The sequence below is a fragment of the Thamnophis sirtalis genome, unplaced genomic scaffold (genome assembly GCF_051295495.1).
Source record: "Thamnophis sirtalis isolate CommonGarterSnake01/CBP01778 unplaced genomic scaffold, rThaSir2_p1.2 scaffold_14, whole genome shotgun sequence".
NCBI classification, from domain to species: Eukaryota; Metazoa; Chordata; class Lepidosauria; order Squamata; family Natricidae; genus Thamnophis; species Thamnophis sirtalis.
Genome location: NW_028261394.1, coordinates 10,174,845 through 10,189,188, shown reverse-complemented (window position 1 = coordinate 10,189,188; position 14,344 = coordinate 10,174,845). Strand labels below are relative to the sequence as shown.

The following is a 14,344-nucleotide window of genomic DNA, read 5'->3' as shown; positions in this document are numbered from 1 at the left end:
TCTCTCCTATCCTTCTCTTCCCATCTTTCTTCTCCCTTCTGTTTCCCACTCTTCCTCTCATTGGTGTATTTCCGCTTCCATATCAATATACTTAACATATCCTAGTTTTAAAGAAAAAAATTAAGAGAAGACAGTATACATGTGGAAAAAAATTACATTAAAATCTAACACCTCTCGTCAAACCTGATATATATCCCTCCCTCCCCCCTCCCCCCTCCAGCCTTCCCTACAATGTTGAATAAGTAGGTTTACCAATCAACCGATTGACAGGTCCCTGAAAGGAAGCTACCATTTCTCTATCCAAATCCTGTATTTATCATTCATTTTCCCTTCGCAATCATTAAAAAAAATAATGATTTGGCACAATAGGAGTCTACCACTCCCTTCTGCTTCTTTTTTTCATCTGTCTGTGGCACTGGTGTCAAACTGGCTGCATCACGTTGCCATCATGTGACATTTCGCGATGTCTTTCCCCTTCACAGAGCTGGGGTGGGTGTGGCCTGTACATGATGCATCCGGCCTTCGAACTGGTCTACGGCTACAAAATATGAAATCCCCAAAAGCTACAGAGACAAGAGTGCCCAGAGAGGTCTACTGTATGGGGACCTTCTAGGACTTTTCACTTGATGACAGCTGTCGAGAGAGACACCTAACCTTTAAATCGGGGGGGGGGGGGGTGTCTAACCTTGACAACTTTAAGACTTGTGGACTTCAAGTCCCAGAATTCCACAATCAGCCACGCTAGGAGTTGAAGTTGCCAAGGTTGGACATCCCGATTTAAATCAATGTTCACATGAAACTGAGCATTAGTGGACAAGGGCAGAAGTTAATTCAATTCCTCATAAGTGCATCTCTGTTTGGGGGTGGGGGGCAGAACTAAACCTGATAGGATTAATGGAACAATGTGCTTATTTCCCCCTGGAAATAATACGTGAAATATCCATCTAAGCCAAATGAAGGCAGCCAATATTTCATTTGCAGTTTTAGGTCAACTGCTGATAGATGCGTGCAATAATTAATTCATGATCCTGGAATAAGGCAAGGAAATCCACTGATGATAAGGGATACCCCAGTGGTGTGTCTCCTAAAGTATGAAGCAGAGACAAAGAGGAAATCACCAGGATTAACACAGGATCAAGCTAATATTTTTACAGTAACGCATGAAGGCATCAAATGCCTTTCAACGAATTGAGGAACCCCCACTTTCATTATAATTACGTTTTCCCTTAAGTCACCAATGTAGGCATTTCCCATTTGTGTCATTTTGAGAGGCAGGGGAGGCAAAATGGGTGTTCTGTATCATAGATTCATAGGGCTGGAAGGAATCTTGGAGGTCTTCTAGTCCAACCCTCTGCTCAGGCAGGAAGCCCTATGCCAAGGATCGGCAACCTTAAACACTCAAAGAGCCACAAAGGTCCTAACCGGAAGCCCCCCCCCATTCAATTCTGAAGCCGACCAGAAGTCCAGTTCCCCCACCATAGAGTCTCCTCCTAGCGCGGTGTCCTTTTTCCTCTGCTGACCAGAAGTCCGGTTCCCCCTCCATAGAGTCTTCCTCCTAGCGCAGCATCCTTTTTCCTCTGCTGACCAGAAGTCCGGTTCCCCCACCATAGAGTCTTCCTCCTAGCGCAGCATCCTTTTTCCTCTGCTGACCAGAAGTCCGGTTCCCCCACCATAGAGTCTTTCTCCTAGCGCAGCATCCTTTTTCCTCTGCTGACCAGAAGTCCGGTTCCCCCACCATAGAGTCTTCCTCCTAGCGCAGCATCCTTTTTTCTCTACCTGTCCTTACCAAAAGCCCTATCAATTGTGGAGCTGGCCGGTGTCAGGGAGCCACAGCAGAGGGATGAAAGAGCCACATGCGGCTCCAGAGCCACAGGTTGCTGACCCCTGCTTTACACCAGCCTGGACAAATGGGTGTTCAGTGTTTTCTTAAAATGGGGACCTATACGTTTGGCTGTTTCCTTGCATTTCTTTTCTTGAAAACTTGCAGCGATGGTACGCCCATAACTCCAGGAGGCAAGCTCCTGGTTATTTAATAGTTGCTGCTGTCAAGAAATTCCTCCTTGTTTCTAGACTGGATCTCCCTCTGTGGAGACCGGAGGAGGTCAAAAACCTTCAAAGTTCCTGTATACACAAAGCCTTCCACAGTATCAGCACTAGAATACCAGAATCTGCCTCCCGTTAATCTCTCATTCCTGTGTGTACAACATGGCTGACCAGAGGAATTGGTTTATCGCTCAACAAGGCCCTGGTGCTTTGGAGATAAGAGTAATCCTTTTACTCTTACTCTTGAATGGGTTTAGTTGCTCTCATGGAAAACCTTTCCCTTGGATGCAGTCACACCCGGCAAGTGACTCCCACACAAGGATTCTGTAATGGGTGATGAGAATAATGAGGAGAGATTGCTCAGCCCACAGAAGGAATGGGGCTAACGGAAGTATGTCCACCCCTTTGTAATTCTCTGGAAAGTAAAGCCAAAGGAGAGAGTCTGTTTGGGTAGGAATTAGGGCATTGGGAGGGAGACCATAAGTTCTAATCCTGCGTTAGGTTCAAAGTCAACTGGTGGCCTTGGACCAGTCTCTCTCTCTCTCTCTCTCTCTCTCTCTCTTCTCTCTCTCTTCTCTCTCTCTCTTATCTATCTATCTATCTATCTATCTATCTATCTATCTATCTATCTATCTATCTATCTAATTAATAATAATTGAATTCAGCTTTGCTCTGCTCACATCCCGGGCACATGAATGAGGAGGACCGTGGAAATACGAGAGCAAAAAAACCCAACTGCCCCAAGTTGGAATCCTGCATTCAGTTTTGGTCGCCACGATGTAGAAAAGATGTTGAGACTCTAGAAAGAGTGCAGAGAAGTGCAACAAAGAGGATTAGGGGACTGGAGGCTAAAACATATGAAGAACGGTTGCAGGAACTGGGTATGTCTAGTTTAATAGAAAGAAGGCTAGGGGAGACATGATAGCAGGCTTCCAATATTTCAGGGGCTGCCACAAAGAAGAGGGACTATTCAAACTATTCTCCAACGCACCTGAGGGCAGAACAAGAAGCAATGGGTGGAAATTAATCAAGAAGTTGTGAATGCCCCAACACTGGAAGTCTTTAAGAAGATGTTGGAGAGCCATTTGTCTGAAACGGTATGGGGTTTCCTGCCTAGGCAGGGGGTTGGACTAGAAGACCTCCAAGGTCCCTTCCAACTCTGCTATTGTATTATATAAGTTGGTTAATAAGAAGGTGGGGGAGGGGGGGAAAGAAACGGCCACATTCAGCAATTTTTCTACATGAATAACAAAGTTCTGCAGAAGCCCCCGAGAGACCACAGATACACTATTGTGAAGAGAAGCCTGAAAATCTGACTTTTAGCTTGTTATTTTCTCTTAACAATCTCCTGGGAGAACCGTACTACAATTAGTTATTTGTCTTCCTTCTGTGCTGGAGAAGTCACGGGTTGCAAGGCAGGGAAAATTTCCTCGTGCTACGAGGAGAAAAACAACAACACATCCTGTGTTGAAATCGGCTGCTCTTGGATAGCAAATAGATTTCCCCTAATTAATGGCCCCGTCATCACAGGTGGCACCTTCATAACAGCCACAAGCCTTTGTCTTGTTCATGGGAGTATTCGCAAACACACGTTTATCCATCTTCGCTCATGTTCCCAACCAACAGAAAGTCGCATAATCTTTAGAGAGAGAGAGAGAGAGAGAGAGAAGAGAGAGAAGAGAGAGAGAGAGAGAGAGAGAGAGAGAGAGAGAGAGAGAGAGAGAGAGAGAGAGAGAGAGAGAGAGAGAGAGAGAGAGAGAGATCCATATAGTTGGGTCATGAAACATCTGTCAACAATCAGACAGGCATTTCATGAACCAACTAGGGAATGTCATCAGTGCTAGAAGGGAGTAGGGTATGTGGTAATGCTTGTGGTGATGGGAGGGGAGGAGGAGGAGGAGGAAGAGGAGGAGGAGGAGGAGGAGGAGGGAGGAGGAGGAGGAGGAGGAGGATCTGGTCATTGGTGTTCTCTGAGCTTGGCTGTTTTATTGCAGATGTTTCATTACCCAACTAGGTAATGTCACAGTGCTAGAAGGGAGCAGGGTATGTGGTAATGGTTGTGGTGATGGGGAGGGGGGAGGAGGAGGAGGAGGGGGAGGAGGAGAAGGATCTGGTCATTGGTGTTCTCTGAGCTTGGCACTTTTATTGCAGATGTTTCATTACCCAACTAGGTAATGTCATCAGTGCTAGAAGGGAGCAGGGTATGTGGTAATGGCGATGGTGATGGGGAGGGGGGATGATGATGATGATGATGATGATGATGATGATGATGATGATGATGATCTGGTCATTGGTGTTCTCTGAGCTTAGCTGTTTTATTGCAGATGTTTCATTACCCAACTAGGTAATGTCATCAGTGCTAGAAGGGAGTAGGGTATGTGGTAATGGAGGTGGTGATGGGGGGGAGGAGGAGGAGGGAGGGGGAGGAGGAGGAGGAGGAGGATCTCCTCATTGGTGTTCTCTGAGCTTGGCTGTTTTATTGCAGATGTTTCATTACCCAACTAGGTAATGTCATCAGTGCTAGAAGGGAGTAGGGTATGTGGTAATGGCAGTGGTGATGGGGGGGAGGAGGAGGAGGAGGGGAGGAGGAGGAGGAGGATGATCTCCTCATTGGTGCTCTCTGAGCTTGGTTGTTTTATTGCAGATTACCCAACTAGGTAATATCATCAGTGCTAGAAGGGAGTGGGGTTTGCTCTCTGTTTATATACAACAACCAAGTCTTAAACAATATCTTAGACAACAATCAAGGAATCCCCAACTCAGACAAACAACTTCCTAATCAGGGAACCACCAAGAACAATCTCACCAACACCGACAGGGCAAGCCAGTTGTGTATAAACAGAGAGCAAACCACTCTCCCTTCTAACATTGATGACATTACCTAGTTGGGTAATGAAACATCTGCAACAAAACCACCGAGCTCGGAGAGCACCAATGACCCCACAATAAGATACTTCCCTGTAGAAAAGGCCTCTGTACATGTCCCAGTCTTGGAGACAATGTGTCTGTCTTCACAGAGCCCTCCCTTCACTCACTTTTGTGGTTTCAAGCAAATGAGAAGTTGTGAAGCTCAAGTTCTAGAGCACGTAATAGAGCTTTGCACACAGAGCAACTAGACACACGGACAGTCCCCCCCCTCCCCGCATGCTATCACTCTGCTAAACAACTAATTCCCACCACACTGTCAAACTACTTACTAAGACTGTCTTACTATTCGTCTTCTTCTCATCCTTCCTAATTATCTATCTCCTCCCGCTTATGACTATAACCACGTTGCTTGTATTTTTACAATTTAAATTGTTTCATTTAGTTTCCTAGTATGATTTTGGAATAAACAGAGTTGGAAGGTACCCAGGAGGTCATCTAGTCCAACCCCCTGGTCAAGCAAGAGGCCTACACCACTTCAGACAAATGGTTGTCCAATCTCTTCTTAAAATCGTCCAGTGTTGGAGCATTCACAACTTCTGGAGGAAGTTGTTCCACTGATTAATTGTTCTAACTATCAGGAAATTTCTCCTTAGTTCTAGGTTGCTTCTCTCCTTGATTAGTTTCCACCCATTGCTTCTTGTTCCACCCTCAGGTGCTTTGGAGAATAGTTTGACTTAGCAATAGCAATAGCAGTTAGACTTATATACCGCTTCATAGGGCTTTCAGCCCTCTCTAAGCGGTTTACAGAGTCAGCATATCGCCCCCACAATCTGGGTCCTCATTTTACCCACCTCGGAAGGATGGAAGGCTGAGTCAACCCTGAGCCGGTGAGATTTGAACTGCTGAACTGCTGAACTAGCAGTCAGCTGAAGTGGCCTGCAGTACTGCACTCTACCCACTGCGCCACCTCGGCTCGACTTCTCCTTCTTTGTGGCAGCCCCTGAAATATTAGAAACATTACGGCTATCATGTCTCCCCTAGTCCTTTTCATTAAACTAGACATATCCAGTTCCTGCAACTGTGTGCCACTTTGTGCCATAATTTTGCCATCATGGCGTTAGGCGGAGCAAGTGTTCACATCTCCCTTGAAGAAAGCCTTCTCGAAAGGCCTTGAGTTATTTCGCATGAATTCTTAGAGCTTCAGCTAATTACGAGGTGAAATTAGAGGCCTGGGGAGGAACAGGGGTCTTTCTTTTGTTCTTTGGGATGCATCCACCATAAAACCTCTCATTGTATTTAAATCTGAGACATATAATAGCCTTTCAGCTCTGACCTCCCTCTGGGAGCTGAAACAGGTGCTCTAGCCACTTTTAGCATCCTCATTAATTAACAACAATCTCTCTCCCTCTCTTGGTACCTCCTCTGAGATTCCCTGAACCTAATGCTTTCTATTTGCATGCTCCTGGACTCCCAAGCTGTGCCAGTCCTGAGGAATAAAGCGAAAGGTAAAGGTTCCCCTCGCCGTTCCCGACTCTAGGAGGCGGTGCTCATCTCCGTTTCTAAGTCGAAGAGCCAGCGCTGCCCGAAGACGTCTCCGTGGTCATGTGGCCGGCATGACTCAATGCCGAAGACGCATGGAGTGCTGTTGCCTTCCCACCTAAAGGTGGTTCCTATTTTTCTACTTGCATTTTTTACACGCTTTCGAACTGCTAGGTTGGCAGAAGCTGGGAGAAGTAACGGGAGCTCACTCCGTTACGCGGTGCTAGGGATTCGAACCGCCGAACTGCTGACCTTTCTGATCGACAAGCTCAGCCACTGAGCCACTGCATCCCATAGTCCTGAGGAATGCAGAGCGTTAATTTGCTTAAAGGTGAAGGTTCCCCCCCCCCACATGTTCTAAATTGGTTGGACAAAGCATTGTGAAAATCAAGTAGAGGCCCTTGATCCTCCAGAGGTGGCTGGAAGACAAACTTGCCTTCAATTTTTCATTCTTCTCTCTTCCCTTGCTTTTTATCCCCCAACGGGTAGACTTATGGAAATATATATTCACCTATCAGGATCAAACTGGAGGAGAGCCTGAAATAGAATTCAGGGCACCCTAATAGTTTGAGCCTAATGACCTACTCAACTCAGCTTTTTTATAGCCTGAATCCAGTCTTCAATTTTGGATTTTGGATTATTTTTTCACAGCTTGTCCTAGAACTCTTAATAGAACTCTTAATAGAACTCTTTGAGAACCAAAACTTCCCAAAATGCAGGAATTATATGAAAAGGAAGCCTGTCAGCTTCTCTCTCTCTCTCTCTTCTTCTCTCTCTCTCTCTCTCTCTCTCTCTCTCTCTCTCTCTCTCTCTCTCTCTCTCTCTCTCTCTCTCTCTCTCCTACCTACCTACCATCTACCTCTCTCTCTCTCTCTCTCCCTCTCTCTGTCTATCTATCTATCTATATCTATCTATCTATCTATCTATCTATCCTATCTATCTATCTATTATGGATGGATACACACACTTAAGATGGTTCTCTTCATTATCATCTACATTTAAACATTTAACATTTACGAGGATTCTATCATCTATCTATCTATCTATCTATCTATCTATCTATCTATCTATCTATCATCTATCTATCTATCTATTATGGATGGATGGATGGATGGATGGATGGATGGATGGATGGATGGATACATACATTTAAGATAGTTCTCTCTATCTATCTCTCTACCTACCTACATCCATCCATCCATACATACATGCATGCATGCATACATATACACATCTACCTACCTACCTACCTACCTACCTACCTACCTACCTACCTACCTACCTACCATCTATTACCTATTACCTACTATCTACACACACACAAACCCCACTCATGAGAGTGATATACCTAATACTCCACCTTCCTGTTTCCCCCCCAACATCAACTCTAGATAGAGCTGAGAGAAACTGGCCCAAATTCACCCAGCTGGCTTCCATGCCCAAGGGAGGTCTAGAACCAATGTTCTCCTCGTTTCTCTGCCAGCCCCTTGACCCTTACCCCAAACTGTCTCCCTTAATGATTTACTTGTTTTAAATTTTTTGCTGGAATAATGCCTCTGCTTCTATATTCGGGACAATGATATCCTGGTCAACATCCACCTCTAGAAGGGGTAAAATTATTAGAATTATTTAGAACATTAAACCCTTCCCCCTTTTCCTAGGGCCGTTTGCATGACACCAGCCAGCTCCCAGCTCTCCTAGTGAAAACACCTTCCTCTACTCGCAAGAGATATTCCAGGATAACCGGGGAGGTTTGGCCAATAACTATATTTTTAGTACCCACAGCTGCTCGTATTCTGGGGAATATAGGGCTTCACTTCCCACTTCTTTTCTTTCCAAAAAAAGGGGGGATCGTTTAAAAATACTACTTCAATTAGACTTGCAAAGGATGGCATCAGGCACCCATGCCCATTTTGCCACTTTGCCACCTTCGTATGGCACCACACAGCAATGACTACTTCACTGGAGAGAGACTGGTGGAATTAATTGGGTTTGGGGAGTCTACAACACTTATGCTTGAGTCAAGCACGTTGGGCAAATAGAGCCAAAATATCTCTCATTTCCAGACTTTTGCTTGAAAGGGCATCTCTGCTAGTGAGCACATGTTACACCCAGACCCATTAGCACTGTCCAAGGTACTGAAGGTCTCATGTAGCGGCTGCTCATTTAGTCATTTTGCTCGCTTGCTGTCCAACTGCGATGCAAAAGTCACTTTAAAAAGAGAATATTTGTAGCTCTTGGTTGAAATGAGGGATCCTAGGTGCTCTCTGTTGCGGCCCGCCAGCGGAGCTGACAGCAGATTCGGACAAGGGGGAGGTTGGGAAGGAACATGGGCCAGTCCTGGAGTCTGGGGAAGGCTCTGATGAGGGCTCTGTGTCAGAGGCAGAGAGAGGGACAGAGTCGCCTGACAGTTCTCAGCTGCCTTCAGAGTCAGACATCAGTGAGGCAGAAGAACAGCGGGAGCCTGTTCCCAGTGTGCGCATGCACAGAGTTGCCAGATGAAGGGAACAGCTAACAACAAAGGTTGACTTGAGGGTAAGGCAACAGGTGGACAGTGAATGGCCCCTCTTAGAGGAAATAAAAGAGGAGCGACAGGGGAGTGGAGTTTGCAGGACACAATTAGTTCGCTTAATTGGTTGGTGACTCTCGGAGACTCCTTGCCAAGTTTTGCAGATATGGGCCTGGCAGCTCTCCAAGCCAGATCAGGTCTGTGACTGTAAATCCTCCCTTGAAAGACTTTGCTAGGTGTGAATGAGCAGAATTCACAGTAAATTATAAAAGGGATTTTGTCGGGACCAGGAGTTTCAGAAGGTTGTTTATCAAATACAAACCTTATCTCATTTGGCAAGTGGCCAAATAACTCGTTCCAAACGCAGGGCAAGGCAAAACTTGACACAGAGTCTCTTATAATCACCGACAGAACCAAATGAATGAATTCTTTTCTGCAAAAGCCCCCTCCCCCATTCACTCCCCTTTTGTTTCCTATGGGAGGGGCCAATCACCTTCAAGGTGTGGCTTTACTCCCAAGTCAACCCTGCTTTTTTAGTTGTTCTTGTCTCTGGCAGCTCTGCACATGCTCACACTGAGAACAGGCTCCAGCTGTTCCTCTGCCTCACTGCTATCTATCTCCCTCTCTGCCTCCGACACAGAGCCCTCATCTGAGCTTTCCTCAGCCCCCAGGACTGGCCCATGTTCCTCCCCAACCTCCTCACTCTCCAACTCTGCTGTCAGCTCTGCCAGCGGGCCACAACCAGGGGTGGGTTCCTACCAGTTCGGACTGGTTCGGCTGAACCAGTAGTGGTTTGCCACGCCCCCAAACCAGTTCCCCAGGTGGCACCAAAGGTGGCGGCATCTTGTTTTTCAGTTCTGTGCATGCACAGAACAATTTTAATTGCACTGCGCATGCACATGAAGCCCGCACACGAGCAAAGCGGCAATAGTGCCTGCCAGAACCCACCCCTGGCTACAACAATATGACATGCACAAAGTCAAGAGGAAGCTGCATTTCTCTATGCTTACCTACTGCTTTTAGAGATGCATACTTATTCAGCTCCTTTCCCGGAGGCTGCTGCTCATATGGATTTGTAATCTGTCCCATGTTTGGGTAGGAATGGGGTTGAGCCAGTTGTGGAAGCAGAGGTGAGGTCGGTACGACATTATTCATCTGGGTGGCATCTGTGGGAGGGAGGGGAAATAGAAGAAGTCACTTTTCTGAAAAGAAATAGGATTTCAGCCTACGCAAGCAAGCAAAATACAAGTAAACCCATAATTACCTGTGCAGACCAGTTTATTAACTGTCCATGCCAAATAGCCATTCATATTTCCCTGTCCTACTGTTTCATTGGTGAGATATAAGCACCAAACAACCCAATCCTTTAGCTGACTCCAACCTGTTCATCATCATCATCATCATCATTATCCTCCTCCTCCTCCTCCTCCTCCTCCTCCTCCTCCTCCTCCTCCTCCTCCTCCTCCTCCGCCAGAAGGAGTCCTTCTGTTTCAAGCCCCATATGAAAGAAACTGGACCATCCTTCCAGCCACTATGCCATTCTCTCTCTTTCTTTCTTATATTGTATTGTACCACTGAGGAACGCGGTGGCTCAGTGGCTAAGACGCTGAGCTTGTCGATCAGAAAGGTAGGCAGTTTGGTGGTTCGAATCCCTAGCGCCGCATAACGGAGTGAGCTCCCGTGACTTGTGTCCCAGCTTCTGCCAACCTAGCAGTTCGAAAGCGCGTAAAAAATGCAAGTAGAAAAATAGGGACCACCTTGGGTGGGAAGGGAACAGTGTTCCGTGCGCCTTCGGTGTTGAGTCATGCTGGCCACATGACCATTGAGATGTCTTCGGACAGCGCTGGCTCTTCGGCTTTGAAACGGAGATGAGCACCACCCCCCAGAGTCAGGAACAACAAGCACATATGTGCAAGGGGAACCTTTACCTTATTGTGCCACTAGAAAAGAATACTTATAGCTCAAGATTAAACGGTGGGCTATTCGGTACCCTGAGCTTGTTCGTTTTCCTGCAGACGTTTCCTTACCTAACTGGGCAACATCATCAGCACTAAAAATGAGTGGCTTTTGTGGAGAGAAGGAGGAGGAGGAGGATTACGGAGTTGTTAATATTCTCGGTTTTTTTTTTCTTGCAGATGTTTCATTACCTAACTGAGTAACCTCATCAGTGTTAGAAAGGAGTGGAGCTTGTTCTCTTCTTTGTATTGCCTTTAAACACTTGTTTGCTACCACAGCTTTGAGCAAGTTGCACATAAAAATACAGCAATCCTATCAGCCCAAAGCATTCACTCTAATATGCACAACCGCTATTTGCCGGAAGGTGCTTGTATATCTTCATGCCGCCATCGCCAACAATGCAATGTTTCTATCACGTGGTTGTCTTCATCAGACAACCGCAAAAATAGGGGTTTCCTCCCCACACTTCTTCTAATCTAGACTGATTCCATTGGATTAACAAGAGCGTAATGAATTTAGCTCTAGGTTCCTAGTAAACATTTGCAGTGAGAGTAACTCATGGGTCAAATCATCCACCTCGAAGTGATTACTAGCCGGAAGGTGTCCGTGAGTTGCAAGCGGATTGTGAAGAAAATTGTGGCTATACGTCCAGCTACTCTGCTGTTCTCCTCTCTTTAGAACATTTCAGTTCCCCTTCTAGGAGCCCGCAAGAAAAAACAGTACGAAAATGAAATGACTGCTCGGGGCGTGCCTGCTTTTGGCTGTGTTTTTCTCTCTCTCGGTGGAGCCTGGAGTGCTTCTGCCCCCGAAGGAGGAATTGTCAACAAGAGAAGCAAAAAGCCGGCTATGTGTGCAGAGTAAGGCGAGACAGAGGGAAGAAGCAGGAAACAGAATCTATTACTAAATAAGCAGTTGCAAAGGGAGCAGAAAAGGAAAGGAGACAAGAAACGGAAGAAAACAAGTCGGGGAGTTAAGAGAGGGTGGAGGGAGAAAGTTAAATCCAGGGATGTTTCCCCCACCCATGTTTGGCATCCTCGAAGTCAGCTCTGCAATTTCACCCCGTAATATTTAAAGAGAGGGAGGCAGCGAAGAAATTGTCACCTTGTTTTTGTGGGGTCTGCATCAGAGGGATATTACCCAGTAGAACATGCTTGCAAGAGGGGCGATAGATAGATAGATAGATAGATAGATAGATGGATGGATGGATGGATGGATGGATGGATGGATGGATGGATGGATGGATGGATGGATAGATAGATAGATAGATAGATAGATAGATAGATAGATAGATAGATAGATAGATAGATAGGGTGAGTGGGTGGGTGGGTGGGTGGGTGGGAGGGAAGGTAGGTAGGTAGGTAGGTAGGTAGGTAGGTTAGGTAGGTAGGTAGGTAGATAGATAGATAGATAGATAGATAGATAGATAGATAGATAGATAGGGTGGGTAGGTAGGTAGGTAGGTAGGTAGATAGATTAGATTAGATTAGATAGAGTAGATAGACAGTTAGACATATAGATAAGTAGATTAGATAGATGATAGGTAGATCGGTAGATTAGATGGATGAATCGATGATAGGTAGGTAGGTAGGTAGGTAGGTAGGTAGGTAGGTAGGTAGGTAGATAGATAGATAGATAGATAGATAGATAGATAGATAGATAGATAGATAGAAAGAAGATTAGATTAGATAGAGTAGATAGACAGATAGACAGATAGACATATAGATAAGTAGATAAATAGATAGATAGATAGATGATAGGTAGATCGGTAGATTAGATGAATGAATCGATGATAGGTAGGTAGGTGGGTAGGTAGGTAGGTAGATAGATAGATGATAGATAGATAGATAGATAGATAGATAGATAGATAGATAGATAGATAGATAGATTAGATAGACATATAGATAACTAGGTAGATTGGTTGGATGGATGGATGGTAGGTAGGTAGGTAGGTAGATAGTGTAGATAGACATAGATAAGAAGGTAGGTAGGTAGGTAGGTAGGTAGGTAGGTAGGTAGGTAGGTAGGTAGGTAGATAGATAGATAGATAGATAGATAGATAGATAGATAGATAGATAGATAGATAGATAGATAGATACATAGATAGATAGATACATAGATAGATACATAGATAGATACATAGATAGGGTGGGTGGGTGGGTGGATATGGATGTGGATGTGGATGTGGATGTGGATGTGGATGTGGATGTGGACATGGATAGATAAATAGAGAGAGAGTTATATCTCGAATGGTTAGGTATGCATTCTTGAAGATGTAATTAAAAATGATAAGAATCATTCACAATATGTGGAAGCCTCATTCAAATGTCAAACTTGCCACATCTTGAAATTAATCGGAGGGGGTTGTAAATGCTATGGCATATTAGAGGCCACAATGTCAAACCATGAGATGAGAAGACGGCGGCCTCTGCAAGAGTTTGCTCCCCATCAATCAAAGCGTCTCATTCTGTTTTCCCATCTGGCTAATGACACTCTAAAGGGGTTTTAGCTCCACCGAGGTGTGTGTGATGTGGCCCTGACCACTTTGCAGCCCCATGATGCCAGCGAATGCTGGCTGGGGAATTCTGGGAATTGAAGTCCAAACATCTTCAAGTGGCCAAGGTTGAGAAACATTGTCATAGACTGTATAGCGTAGATATCAACGGCGGGAGAGTCATCGTGGGAAATGATGATGGGGGGGGGGGGGGGTTGCCCCTGCTTCTGAGGTTCATTGATCCCTTTGGTTGAACACTGTGGTATCTAGAAGACTTAGATGGGATCATTTTAGCTTCTTGTACTCTTTGGCTCATTCTGGACAAGATGCACAAGTACTTTAAGCCGGTGAGGGAGCAATGGTTAGAATGCAGTACTGGAGTTCAGCAGTCTCACCGGCTCAAGGTTGACTCATCCTTCCATCCTTCCAAGGTTGGTAAAATGAGGACCCAAATTGTTGTGGGGAGGCAGGCTGACTCTGTAAACCATTTAGAAAGGGCTGTAAAGCACAGTGAAGTGGGATATAAGTCTAAGTGCTATTGCTATTGTTCTTCCTTTTCTCCTCCCTCTCTCCCTCCCTCTCTTCCGTCTCTCCCTCCCTCCATGGCGCACAGTGGTTAGAATGCAATATTACAGGCTAATTCTGCCGACTGCCAGCAGTTCGATTTTCACCAGCTCAGGGTTGACTTAGCTTTCCATCCTTCCGAGGTCGGTAAAATGAAGGCCCAGATTATTGTGGGGGGAAACAGGTTGACTCTGTAAACCACTTAGAAAGGGCTGTAAAGCACTGTGAAGCAGTATATAAGTCTAAGGGCTATTGCTGTCATCATTTAAAATTTCAAGTTCCAGGAGGCCCAGCCTTTAAGGGCAGCAAATATTTACAAGTATTGCCAGCTGAAAAGAAGTCTTGTCTTGCTGTTCTGATTCTCTGTTAGGAAA

At 45.5% G+C, this 14,344-nt stretch overlaps 1 protein-coding gene across 1 annotated transcript in view; it reads right to left on the bottom strand.

The window, feature by feature from the left end:
- The window catches only part of SHISA9 (shisa family member 9), a 229,109-nt gene that overhangs the window by 24,926 nt on the left and 189,839 nt on the right, over positions 1-14,344 (bottom strand). The window contains exon 3 of the mRNA XM_087728458.1: positions 9,970-10,125. Within this exon, the coding sequence (XP_087584584.1) occupies positions 9,970-10,125 (156 nt within the window). The remainder of the gene's footprint in view (positions 1-9,969; positions 10,126-14,344) is intronic.